This window comes from Eurytemora carolleeae, unplaced genomic scaffold, assembly GCF_000591075.1.
Source record: "Eurytemora carolleeae unplaced genomic scaffold, Eaff_2.0 scaffold394, whole genome shotgun sequence".
Taxonomy (NCBI): domain Eukaryota; kingdom Metazoa; phylum Arthropoda; class Copepoda; order Calanoida; family Temoridae; genus Eurytemora; species Eurytemora carolleeae.
The window spans coordinates 202,143-216,646 of NW_019396301.1; the positions used below are offsets into that span (position 1 = coordinate 202,143).

Below are 14,504 nucleotides of genomic sequence, written 5' to 3' on the forward strand. Positions count from 1 at the left end.
GGCCCTCCACGGGCCAAAACATTAGTCAGAAAATGTTCTAGGAACTAGGCCTCGCCAAGAGGCCTAACCTCTACCCTCCCTCCCCCCCCATCCTCCTTACCTCTCTGTCTCTTCCCACAGTCCTCGGTTAAGTTTTTCAGAAATCCCGGGATCCCTGGCCTCTCATTGGTCGGATCCTCAGGCAGTTCTGGTTTTTCATTGGTTGGATCTAGATTCACCGGGCCTTACCTGCTTTAATATATAAAAGGGGAGACGGACAATTTTCTTGACAGTCTTGAGTTGAAAGTTGAAAAGAAAAGACTAGTTTAAATTCTAAACAATTTATATTCACAGCTTTTCGTGTTTTTTAAGTAAACAGTGTTTTGTAGTACAGTATAAAAAACATTAACATACTAACAATAATGAAGTTTCTGTACATAATCTTATGTACAGTTGCGTGCAGCAATGCCGCGTCTAAAGCTAAAGAAGAAGAGAAACTCCGGGAACAAATCGTACATGATCTAGGCCTTTCACGGATTCCTGATGTACATAAGGTAATTTTAGTCTTACTAAAAGAATAAGTTTTTTAAAAAGCGAAACAAAATTCAAATATGCAAAAGTAAATTTGGTTTAATTTCTAATTTTTTAAGTACTCGAATAAAATTTCGACTTATTTGTTACCTATGAAATATCATGCTATTATATAGACTATTTTGATGGTTAATATGCAGTATGAACTTAGAACTTATGTACTTTGATCAGTCTAACATGCCCCCCCTCTAAAACTTTAGACAACTAGACTTTAGACAACTAGACTTTAGACAACTAGACTTTAGACAACAAGACTTTAGACAACTAGACTTTAGCTATCTATATATCTATCCATTTATCTATCTATATATCTATCCATTTATCTATCTATTTATCTATCCATTTATCTATCTATATATCTATCCATCTATCTATCTATTTATCTATCACCTATTCATCTATCTGTTTTTTTGTTTATCTATCTATCTATCCATCCCTTTAACCCGGATATATATCCCGGGTTTCCCAGCTGAACGTAATTTTATTATTCTCAGTTAGACCACAAATATACAAATATATAAATTAGAAAACATAAAATATAAAAGTACGCTTAAATACTTGGGATGTCATTAGAAGTTATGCAATTTCAATAAATAAAACTTTAGATTTTAAGAATTCTTTAATTATTTAATTACAAATTGGGAATATAATTTGAAGATGCTTAAAATGCTCGAAACAGCGGATTTGTCAAAAATCCGAGGTTTTTTATTTCGCAGATTTTGTGGATTTGTTGTTTAACTGTTTATGTTTAGGCAAATGTATCTGCTGAGGAGTACGCCTTGAAGTTGGATATCTACAGACGAAGTATGGAGCAGACCAATGCTATTCGGGAGCTCCAGGATCATTTCATGGAGCATCTTGAATCCACAGCTCCCTCCTCAAGTACACTGCTTTATACAGGTATGTTGCACGTCAAAATGAAGTAAATTTCAAGATTGAAATCTGAGATGCCTTCAATATCTCCACTTATTGAAAAGATTAAAATGTTTAAACTTTGTGTGTAAGCAGAAACCTTTTCTCACACTTGTGCGCAAAATCAAAAGTAGAGGAGCTACCAGGTCACAAAGTCGTACAAGCAATTTTGCATAAATATTCCTTATTCCTATATTATAGTGGTTGGGTTGTTCCTTTATATTTGACACAAACCAAAAGCCTGTAATTTTTAAGCTGCCAATGATTGTTTTTTACTTAACTTATAATTTTTTTATGGCTAGGTCTAAGACGAGGCAAGAGAAGTCTTCACAACTCCGTGATTCTCAAGTTCGACCTAGTTGATCTCCAGGCAAACACTGGTGCAGTGTTTGTGACCTCAGCCCGCCTAACGGTCAACCTCCGTCAGGTTAAAGACGGATCCTTTCCTGGCCTTCTAGAGGATCAGGTCTGTGCTATTCAGCTGGTTAAAGAAGAGGAGGGCCTTCAGCTGGACTGTTCAACAAGCCAAGAATCTGATGAGGAGATGGTTGTCGTTCTTGACGTGACTCATGCTCTCCAGGCGTGGATGATCGATCCCACAACAGATCTTGGTATTTTGATCAGAGCTGTTGGATGGGAGATAGAGGGGGAGCCTGCAGTAGCAGTTGAGTATGTTGTTGGAGATACACCACGTGTTAAACGCGATCTTTACCGAAGTACCGAGTTTGATGTCGTCAGCAAATCTAAGACAGACTGCAAGAGCGGAAGCCGGGGGCGATGCTGTCGTCAAAGCATGCCAGTCGATCTACGACAGCTAAAGGGGTTCGAGTTCATTATGCAGCCAGATGTATTTGATGCTTATTACTGCAAGGGGAAATGTCACTCCCGGGACCTTGCTTTGAACGACCACTCGCTTCTTCAGTACTTCATGCACCTGCGGGATTCTAAGGTGAAAAAGCCCTGCTGCTCACCCCGAAAATACGAATCCCGGGACATATTGCATCTAGATGAAATGGACTCCACGCGGTTAAAAGTAACTAATTGGAAGAATATAATTGTGCGGGAATGCGCATGCGCATAAGCGCGCCACTTGCAGCTTGCGCAAAAATATTTAATGCCGCAAATTAAATCCAAATTCATTTAGAGAAGAAACCTATACTGTACCAATATATTGTATCTAGTCTGAAGCCAAGAAGGGCTTGATCTCAGTGATATTTTTTTTGAATGTTTAATGTTTGTACCACATTAAACGTATTTTTGTGCACGTCAGGCGTGTTTTTTGATACCCTAGCATTTATATACACATCAAAACTTTTCGAAAATTTTAGAATTTGAAAATATTTACAACTTTTTAAATTTGAATTAAAAAACATTTACATTTAGACTAGGCTCGAATTTTTATCAAAGGAATTCAATTTTCGAATTCTGTGCTTTCAGAACGGTTGTACGCGTACTGCACTGTAACTTTGTCAAAACATAATTCCTTCCGTGAAAAAAAAACACACACATTTACAGAGTATTTACATATATATATATATATATATTGTTATTGTTATTATTTGTTTTTTAATGTCTGTAATTTGTGAAGATTTGGACTTAATGAGCCGTTTATAAAGCTCTTTTTATATATAAAGTTTTGTCGTTTTTGACGTTTTTATCTTTCATGGATTTTGTCGGACTTTTCTGACGCATTTACAACTCCTATACGGAAAATATTTATAAGATTTATAAAATATCTTTGAAAATTTTAATCGAAAAATTAGAAAATTTATCTGAGCGGAAAAACATAAAAAAAAACTACTTATCCCTAGCTCGGCTTTCACTATAATGCTGTGATGTGACAGACCAAAATATTTGTAAGTTTGTCATTAATATGAATATATGTATTGTGATTGTAAAAATTGTATTACTTTTTATTCTGCACTTAAATTGGCTGGATAATACTTTTTTTACATAAAAACTTGGAGAGTTTTCAATTGAAAACGAAGAATATTTTTGCAGGCAATTGGCATATACTTCTTTTCCAATATTTTATTAGACTTTAACCAATTGGAAAAACATCATCTTCAAAAACATGAGAAACTATAATGATCTATTCTGTGTTACTTTAGAGTAACGGCTGTGAAAGACCCATCTCCCAAATGAATAAAAATTATATACACACACATATATATATATAATTTATAATTTATATTCGTGAAAAAATTACACTTAAAACGTTGTATTCTGGAAATATACATATTTGTAATTCGATTTAATCATTTCTAAAACGCAAGAGAGAGGGAAGAGAAAAACGCAAACAAAAGTATAGAATTATTTTCAATCGAGTATGTTGAAGGTCTTCTCTAAAATACACATTAAAAGATTAAAAAAACATTAAAAAAATGCATGTTTGTTGGAGTTTTGATCAATAATCTTGTTCGTCATCATAGCTGACATTTTTGAACGCGCCTCTGACCCTTTAGTAAAAGTAAATTCATCCTGATGTCTGACCGCGTCAACTTTGTTAAACCGGCTAGTCCATATTGAGTGTCTGCTTTATTAACCCAATGTCCGGGCGACACAGTACAAACTGGGACCAGAAAGGTTGACCCGGCTCGGAAATTCAAATGTGCTGTACGTCTGCCCGTGGAATACAAGAACACATTGCTTTATTGTTCACATCTGATTTACAATTTTTAATGACTACGATAATCATATTTTTAAATTTAAGTTTAGTAAATTGTGAGACAATTTCATTTTGTTGGGGGCGGCCCGGGGAGGGTTGAGGATAATTCTGTTTTGGTGGTAGGCAATTTTACATTTGATGATGAGCAACAGTTTTCATTTTTATATAAATGTTTAAACCCGATCCTTAAGAAAAAGTATATATATGCTATTTTCAGCAGTTTCTTCAGTTATTGCCCTGCAAAGTATATAATAAATTATATATAATATATAATATATATATAACAAAAACCAACTTTTTTTTAGTTTTGTTAGATAAATTGATTGTATTAGCTTAGTGATATTATAAAATTAAGCGTCAATGAAAAAAGGTCTCATGGAAACCATAGAAAACCAACACTAGGATTTATAATTTATTTAAATATCTCTACATAATAAAGCTCTTCTCTAATATATATATATAAATATATATATGTTAGCTAATAAACAATTTTCTCCTTATTGATGCAACAGATAGAAGTAAGATTAATAGCAATTACCAGCGAAAATTATTCGACGCAAGCCTATACCCCCTGTCATTTTTCACGAACACTCCCTTCAAGAATGTTTTATAAATTGTACATGTCCCTCTTATAAAATTTAAACGAGAGGTCCTTTAAAGAGAATAAAATGCAAAAAAAATCTTTTGTAAACAAAAATGTATATTTTCAGGTAAAATAAGTTCTTCATTCTTTTTGAAAAAAAAAAACGCTAAATAATTTTCTTTCAGTTGTTTAAAGTTTTAACTTTTAACTGCAAAGTTCAATAAAACTTTTGCAAAATCTATAAAACAATGTTAGTTTTAGCTCAATTCAAACCGGAAATATCAAGAACCAGATTTTTTTGGCCGGTAGAAACCAGAAAAAAAAATTGACACGGAAAAAGAAAAGTTTAATGTACTGAAATTATTTTATACTTTTGTCTTCATTAATCCTTTTACTTCTAAGAAATATATTTCCACGATTTAGAGTCGCACATCTCCCCCCCCCCCCCCAACACAATCACACATGAATGATGTCTTAGCCCTGGATTTTTTAGTTTTGACCTCCTCCCACTGCAGTACACTGAGTTGGCGAATTGGATATTACCAAAGAGAATATAGAATATATATTAGAGTGGAACTTACTAGAGAATAGTGTAAAACGGCCATTTTAATGTACTGTAACTGTATTGCAATCTTTTGGGCCCTGGAACATCATTTCATAGAAAATCTCAAATTAATATTAAAATATTAAAAGAACACCAAATTATGAAATAGGCTGGTTTCATAATTGACCAATGATCATTTCAGATAGACTCTATGCCTTTCACTTTACAAACGATGATTTTCCGTTATAACTATAAATCAAATGATGTTTTTTATTCACCAAATTCATTTTATAAAGTTTATTTAACAGCTTTAAAAAATTCGAAATTGAAATGGATAGTCTAGGGAACTTACTGTATTAATGTATTCTACTGCATATAATTTGTGAACATTTACATAATTTGTACACTTTGAACTCCCTTTCAGGCTGAAAGGGACTGAAAAAATTCATACCGAGGGATTGTCTAAATTCCACTCTACTATATATAGTATTCTCTTTAGATATTACAGTTCCTGGCCAATATATATTTCTTGATGTGCTTTTCATTTTTTCCTATCATACTTTTTTGCAGGCATACGCACCGTGGATATAACGATTCTGTCAATATTCCAAAAAGCTGTAACTTTCGACCACAATTCGACCCATTAAACATAAGTTTTTAGTCTTTTTTCTTAAATACTTTTCTGTCGGCATATGCATTTTGAAGGAAAGAGAATTGTTGAATTGTAGACCAAAACACGCTTGATTTCAAAGAAGAAACCAAATGCTCCTCACTCTGGTTAGTCCGGGGTGACGCATTTTATAAAAGTATAAAATGACAAAATCGTAAGTTTAAAGATTGTAGAATTAAAAACCAACACGTGATTGATTTCGAATAGAAGAAACCGAATGCATCTCGCCCTGGTGAGTTCGGGGTGTACATCTCTGCCTAAAAATCGGTACAGTACTTCAAATGAACGGGAGTATCGGTACAGTACTTCAAATGAACGGGAGTATCGGTACAGTACTTCAAATGAACGGGAGTATCGGTACAGTACTTCAAATGAACGGGAGTTTACAATTGCTATCCGGCTCTCCTAAGTTATGTTTTCATTGGTTTTATCCTATCACAACGAACAGGGGAAGGCAGGCGGCCATGAGCCACCACTATTTCCCCTTCCATGCCACGTATTAGCTTATTTATCTTCAGGCAGCCATGAGCCACCACTATTTCCTCTTCCGGGCCACCACATTTAACTCTTCCAGGCAAAACTAATTTTTTAAATGGTATATGGCCTTTAACATGTGAATTTCAAAAATCCAACCGTATCACATAAAAACGTATTTTTAAATCTTAATATTTACGTGTTAATTTAATAAAAGGATGATTCCTCTTAAAGGGAGTGTTCGCAAAAAATGAAAGGGGGTATAGGCTTAATGCGATAAAAAAGCACTTTTGATTGCTGCTAATCTTACTTCTATCAGTTGTGTCTATAAGGAGAAAATCGTTAAAGACATCTCATACCGAATAACTTAGCATCCATACAAATTGCGAAAATTGCAACATACGACTTAGACCGTAAAAAAATCAATTTAATTTCAAACAAATCATTCAGATGTTACAACCTATAGTCATCGATTATCTTTTGCCACATTTGTATATAGTTTATATTTTATAATATTTTTTGATTAATTTGTTTTGAATTTGATTATTTCTCTTGTTGCTTGCGCAACTATCTAAGAATGCCGTGCACCACTCACATTTTTTGAAATCCTTTAAAAACGTTTTCTAAAATAATGAAATATAATGAATCTAATGTAAAATTGAAAAAATGGTTTGAGTGGCGCTTTTTTGCCTTACGCGGCTGGATTTTTGAAAATCACACTTTAAAGGCCCTAAATATACAATATAAAAAGATAGTTTTGCCCGGAAGAGTCAAATGTCTTGGCCCGGAAGGGGAACGCGTGGTGGTTCATAGCTGCCGAAAGAGAAAAAAACTAATGTGGCACAGAAGAGGAAATAGTGGTGGCTCATGGCCGCCTGTCCTCCCCCACTCATACAACAAATTAGCTGGGGTTTCCACTTCATAGGGAAGGAAGGGGGGGGCGTTAAGAAAAAGGAGGGAGGAGGGGGGTGTATAGATGTACTATTCTATGAGACTGCAAATATTAAATGAATCAGCATAAGTAACACAACCAATAACATCTCTGATGTTATGGAACTACATACAAACTCTAATCTTATAATCATTATATCTGTGCAACCTGATATTGCATACTTCTGATATTTAATTATGTTAGATGCATTACTTAATTTTGGAAATATCAAAGATTTATCAATTAAAAAATTTAAAGAATTTTTTGTTGTCACTCTTCCATCTATTATAAGCCTTCCTTAATCCTGTTAAAACTGAATTAATGTACCGGGTGTCCCACGAAACATAACAGTAGCAAGAAGATTTGAAAGTCGTATTTACAGTTTAATTTTTTTGTGACATTCAGTCGTCAACCAACTTTCGCATGTTTGATTCTTGAAACAATAACCACAAAATTCTCTTATCCTGGTGTTTCCAAAATGTGGTCTGTCTTTTTAATGCTGTCAATATTACCGGAGATATTGAGATTTTCGTTCAGATTTCAATTTTATTAAATAAAACCGAAATTTTCAAAATCTGAACGAAATTCTTCACATTTCCTGTAATAAATTGAAAACACAAAAAAGGCAGATCACATTTTGGAAATGCCAAGACTAGAGATATTCAGTAATTATAACCTCGAGAATTTTACTTCTAAACTTAGGTTTACAAATAAATGTATCAAATTATTTCAAGGATCAAAGACGACCTTCAACTCGTCTTGCTAGGCTACTGTCATGTTTCGTGGGACACCCTGTATATAATTGTAACCTAAATTGTAAAAAGTAAACAGGGAAAAATCTCAAATACAAATAATATTATTCGTGTTGATACCAAACTTTACTTTTATACAGAGCGTCCCATATCATATTAGATTATCTCCAATCTTTAACGTTAAAATTCGCACATAATACTCGAAAAATCTAGCATTTTCTGCAAAAAAAAAATTCTTTTAGCCTTCTTAAATTTTTCAAAATGATTAATTCTTCCTAAATTTTCTAATTTGTCCCCCAAATCGTAATTTAGACCCATTGACACGGTCTAATTTGATGTGGGACACCCTGTAATATACAGCACATACACATTCACTAGAAGGGTATCACCGTCCCGTCCCGTACTTTTACTGTACAACTTGCTCTAGGGGCTTAACATTCTGACTGGTACTTTACAGTGATAGTGGAGACCAAGGTTCTAATCCAAGGAAAGTTATTTCAGAGGTGTACGCATCTTTTGTATTGCAGTGTACTATCTCTGGGCGGCAATTTAAACACAAGACGGATGTCGAAGCCTGACATAGAAAATCAATGAAATATTCTGGTCATAGGAAACTATTATGTAAATTATCAAAATTTTATGTTTTCCCTTGGATACTAAACGGACACTGATGCATCTATTCTTGTTTACAAATTCCGCCCAGAGAAAACTGGTTTCAATGTGTACGCACATTATACGCAACTGCAATTAACTTTCCTTGTATTATAACCTAGGTGGAGACGACGTTGAGAATAACGTTAATGTTTTTTTTTCTAAATTATGAATCACAAGTTCAATGAGCAAAGACAACGCAATTATGCAATGTGCAGTATAAACAGACTCATTTCACTAAATTAGTGTCTAGTAAAATTAATTGCTTTGTAACAACATCAAATACACCTAAGTATTGATATGATGTTTATATTATTATTATGTATTAAGAATTGATATTGATACAAATATGTTTAATATTTATAATATTGAATTTTTTTATAAAATGTAAAGTTTTCTCAATGCCAAACTCTAAATATTGGAAAATCTAAAAAATTATTTTGTTGCTAAATATTTATCGCAAATTTAGAGAAATAAGGATGGAAAATATTCTACAAATGTTCAATTCTGGTTGAAGGTGAAAATTGAAAATTGAAATTAGGTCACAAAGTGACAAAAGTAAAAGAAAATTAAAGAAATTCTAAAAGAAGATTAATTTTTCATGTTTTGACGTCAAAAAGTTTCTCATGATTTTTTAAAAATTACTTACTTACTTACTAGCTTGTACTAGCTTGTGTTCCTAATATTGGTAAAACTGAAAATAAGATTATAAGAGGTTTAGAATTTTCTCCGTTAGACCGCACGGGTAGCCGTAGTACATTTGAATTTCCGAGCCGGGTCAACCTTTCCGGTCTCAGTTTGTACTGTATCGCCCGGACATTGGGTTATTAAAGCAGACACTCAATAGGACTAGGCGGTGCAACAAGGTTGACGCGGTCAGACTTTAGGTTGAATTTACTTTTACTAAAGGGTGAGAGGTGGTTGACCGGAAGCAGGTTGAACCAAGAATTAAAGATGGAGCGTACCTCCTAAATGTTGGGCCCTGCCCATGCCTCACATATTATTCGAATTCAATAACAGTGATTTTTGCTCTGACGCCTTGGCCTAGAACGCTAGAATTTTAGATGACTCTCCATAAGTGCCACTCTACCAGTGCCACTCTTAAGTGCCACTCTACCAGGGGCACTTCCTATTCACATTCTATTTAAATCCTTGTATGCTCAAGAATAAATGAGCTTTCCTTGTTTTTCTAGATAGAAATTAATTATTTTCTTTTGTGGTTTCTCCACAAAAGTAACCAACTACGGATTCTACAGCAGAGACAATGACGGAAATTGTGATGTAACTCAAATGGAAGGTCCTATATGAAATTCATAAAAAGAGAGTCACTTGAAACTAAGTCTACTAACCCTTTACTGGTGTAGCACTAAAAATACAGTGGAACTTAGAGTCTTAGATTGATGTGATAGATAGATATTTCAAGATATATATTTTCTTGAAAAATATTCCCCCCCCTCAGCTCTTTTGAAAGAAAAAAAATTAAAAAATTCCCCTGAGCTGAGAAGAACAAAATGTTTTAAATTTCTAATATGGAACCGGATAAATCAGCTGTTTTAATTTTTGTGCGTAAAATCAAAACAGAAGAGCTACGAGGTCACAAAGTTGTAACAGTAGTTGAATAAATATATAATTTTGTTCAAATGTAAATAAGAAAGCGGGTAAAAGAAGGAATTGAGCCTTTTTCTTAAAAAACTGCCTGACCTGAGCTTATTATAGCTTATTGTTAGCAATTATCATAAATTTTGTAATTTTCTCTTTTTCAATATGGTGACACTAGGTTAAAAAGTGATAGATAGATAGATAGAAAGATAGATAGATAGATAGATAGATAGATAGATAGATAGATAGATAGATAGATAGATAGATTGAGGTTAGATAGATAGATAGATAGAGGTTAGATAGATAGATAGATAGATAGATTGAGGTTAGATAGATAGATGAACAGAGGTTAGATAGATAGATAGATTGATGTTAGATAGATAGAGGTTAGATAGATAGATAGATAGATAGAGGTTAGATAGATAGATAGATAGATAGATAGATAGATAGATAGAAAGTAGAGGGATAGATAGATAGAGGTTAGATAGATAGATAGCTGGGGTTTCCCTGAGACCAAGAATTTTAGGGCTAAAAGGTAGAAATGTCAAAAAAAGGCTTGAAATAAATGCCCTGCTTCAATATTTCTTTATAAGTGTGTCTCAATCCACATACAACGATATTGAACTCTATCCTCTCTACCGAATCCTGGTAGGTCTAAGTATGTATCTATTTATAAATTGGAAAAGTATTATAACATATATTCTTTTAGCCAATCAAGGCATTGTGAATCAATAAAATTCAATTCCTAAGACTACAACAATTCTGCCGTGTATTGCCACTTGCCGAGTTCATTAGCGCCTGATCCAATCAGGGTTCAATCATGTGTTTGTTGTCTATTCTGAACCAATAGAAATAGTATGGCGGTAACATCTATCTTTCTATCTATCTCATTATCCAATCAGAGTTATGAATCCTTCAATCGGCGATATCAGTAAATAGAAATATTTACTTCTACTGAAACTAAAGTGTTGCGTTTCACTGTATATCTTAGTTCTCTTTTTTTTCTTTCTTTTTATCCAACAAATTTATTTTCTATTCAACGCTTGGTTCCCTTCAGATTGAATTCTTTCGCTGGAACTTGAAATCAGAGTCAAATAACACAAATATTTACAAGGGTGTATATTTACAAAGGTGTATATTTATATTTACAAGGGTGTATATTTACAAAGGTGTATATTTATATTTACAAGGGTGTATATTTACAAAGGTGTATATTTATATTTACAAGGGTGTATATTTACAAAGGTGTATATTTATATTTACAAGGGTGTATATTTACAAAGGTGTATATTTACAATGGTGTATATTAACAAGGGTGTATATTTACAAGGATGTATATTTACAAGGATTTATATTTACAAAGGTGTATATTTATATTTACAAGGGTTTATATTTTCTAGAAAAATCTTTAAAAAATCATTTCCGCTCCATAAGTTTGCTCACAGCGCAGAGCTCAAATTCTTTAGCTTTTCATTTGCTAAATTGGGGAAAATTGATAATTTTCAGGGAAAAACAAATGAATTTTTGGCGGAAATTTTTTTGAAAAAGAATCAAAAAAATGTGTCTTTTGATAAAATTTTTTTTATTTTTTCCCTCAAACTATAAAACTTATTTTTGTGAAAAAGTACCAAAAAGAATTTTTAAAAAAACTTGCCTTTTAATCCAATTTTTGTTTTTAATTTAATTCTAAAAAATATACACCCCTGACTTTATAGAAATAAGAGGTTGCCGTTGTTATTTTAAAGGAAATGAGTTTTTGCCACACACTCTAATTGTTTTATTCCTATATCTTTGCAACCCAATGTCGAAGATATTGGAATTCTGATAGATAAAATAGTCTAAGTTTGAAATATCAAATCAGATTACAAAGATATAAGGATTAGAAAATTTGAAATTGTGACAAAGACTTTGGCTTGTTTATCTGTCTGTTTGTTTCCAAAAAACGTCACAACGGATAAACCGATCGGGCCCAATTTTTTTGCGGTAACTAAGGCGACCCCAGGAAATTTTCATTTTTTATTTTAGGAATCAATCAATGTTAACAATTCCGCAAAATTTTAACTATTGTAGTTAGGAAGAAAAGGCCGTTTAAAAAGCAACATTTAAGTGCATAGGTTGTTGCTAGAAAAGAGGAGCAAAGCGCCCGGAAAGCCAATTGAAAGATAAAACTATGTTAAATATTTTAAATATTATTGTCATTGAGGTTTTACATTTTTGATGTCATTTTGTAAAATTCAATGCCCTATTTCCTTCGTAAAAATACATATTTTATATCCGTAAAAATACATGTACGACAAACGTAAAAATGCGTATGTAAAAAATCTAAAAAATCCAGTGAATCAGGATTTTTTAGGGTTTTCCTATACAGAGATTTAAGTTTGAAAAAATCCTTACATTTCTTAATTTTTAGAATTTATAGGTTTTACCTATACGTAAAAATACATATTTTTAAGGCATATTCAAGGTCTAAAACCAAAATGTTAAGAAGATGACTATAATTTTTCGTGCACATACTATATTTCCACAAATTTCAAAAATCCATACATAATTATCATTTATTACTTTCAATCCATTCCAATCCAATATTCTTCTATACAAATTCCCACCATCATCATTCCTTCATCTGTATCCATCTAAATCAACATTCATATATGCATTTTGTCTGTATCTTCAACAATAACGTATTCAATATCTGTTATACTTCATAACGCTAATATTGAATCTAATAAAAACGCCAATTTACTCCAAAATGATAAAAATTTTGAAACATTGTATTTACCAAAATTTTTGCATTAAATTTCTTACATAAAAATTCTCTTTAAAAATCATAAAAAAAATTAAATTCCAACTTAAAAATGAATTTTGTGCAGTTGAGGTTTCGTGAATATATTGACACTGACATCTAAATTTTAAATTCTAAAAAATACAATTTTTTAAGTAAAGAAAAATCCGAAAATCCGAAACAATTTGGACTCAAAAAAAGATCGTAGTAAGATTTCTATTCCACTGGAGACCACCGCCGGAGGGATTTTATTTTTCACTGGAGGGCCGGGTTTGAAAAGTCACTTTTTTTCAATTTAAAATCTTACGCATGGTGATTTACAATCCACAGGAGGGATTCGGATATCTTTCTAGTAGGTTTATAATTCAACTGGAGGGATTCAGGTATTTATCCGGGGGGATTATAATTCCTCTGGAGGGATTCGTATATCTATCCAGGGGGATTATAATTCCACTTGAGGGATTCAGGTATAAACCCCCTGGCAATAAATCTGAATCCCTGTAGTGGAATTATAAACCCCCTGGATAAATAACTGAATCCCTCCAGTGGAATTATATAAACCCCGGGAAGAATATCTGAATCCCTCCAGTCTAATTATAAACCCCCAGGAAGGATATCTGAATCCCTCCAGTGGAATTACAACCCCCCTGGAAAGATATCTGAATCCCTCCAGTGGAACAGTTGAGGGTTAAGCATCCAATTTGAAGATTATAAAATGAATTCTACAGTTGAGGGTTAAGCATCCAATTTGAAGAATATAAAATGAATTCTACAGTTGAGGGTTAAGCATCCAATTTGAAGAATATAAAATGAATTCTCGTTCAGTTTAAATATAAATAATACAAAAATTGTAAAGAAAAGTAGTTTAAAATATTTGAATATGCAGATTTTAATTTAAAAACAAATTTCAAGTATACTGCACATATTGTTAGTTATGGTTTTCCTCATTTCTCTCCCCCCCCCCCCCTTCCTCCCTATCGTTTCATTTTCCTGCGTGATGTGCAGCCAAACTATTTACCCTTTATTTTCTACTGCAGCCTTTAACCCTAGCCTGCCTTTTCCTTGTTTGGAGCTTGTAACCCAACCTGCATCCCCACCCCCCACTCTTTACAACCCCAGCACCGGTTTTAACCCTAGTATACCGTACCGGTTAAAATAAAGGGGGGCCGCTGGGGGGTTAAAAGGAAGAGTCCAGGTGAAAAACAAGAATCTATGAATAGAAAAGGTCGCTCTAACCTACCACCCCCCCTCATCCCACCCTCTCATCCCGTTCCTGAGGTGTGTGCGCCCCAGGGTTGGAAAACTGAAACCCTCCCCCCCTCCTTCCCTCTAGCCTACTCTTCCCCTGAAAAAATGCTCGGCGCGGCC

General features: G+C 33.4%; 1 protein-coding gene across 1 annotated transcript; it reads left to right on the forward strand.

Annotated features, from left to right (window-relative positions):
• The first annotated feature begins 260 nt into the window (after window positions 1-260).
• Window positions 261-3,735, forward strand: LOC111700492 (bone morphogenetic protein 2). Its single transcript, XM_023471423.1, has 3 exons — window positions 261-533; window positions 1,323-1,470; window positions 1,785-3,735. The coding sequence occupies exons 1-3, from the start codon at window positions 402-404 to the stop codon at window positions 2,561-2,563; spliced, it is 1,059 nt and encodes a 352-aa protein (XP_023327191.1). The 5' UTR covers window positions 261-401; the 3' UTR covers window positions 2,564-3,735.
• The last annotated feature ends 10,769 nt before the right edge of the window (window positions 3,736-14,504 follow it).

Excerpts from the sequence above, each read along its gene's own strand:
- LOC111700492 (XM_023471423.1), top strand. The coding sequence starts at position 402 with ATGAAGTTTCTGTACATAATCTTATGTACAGTTGCGTGCAGCAATGCC. Across the intron at positions 534-1,322 it reads GGATTCCTGATGTACATAAG|GCAAATGTATCTGCTGAGGA; the intron begins GTAATTTTAGTC and ends GTTTATGTTTAG. Across the intron at positions 1,471-1,784 it reads AAGTACACTGCTTTATACAG|GTCTAAGACGAGGCAAGAGA; the intron begins GTATGTTGCACG and ends TTTTATGGCTAG.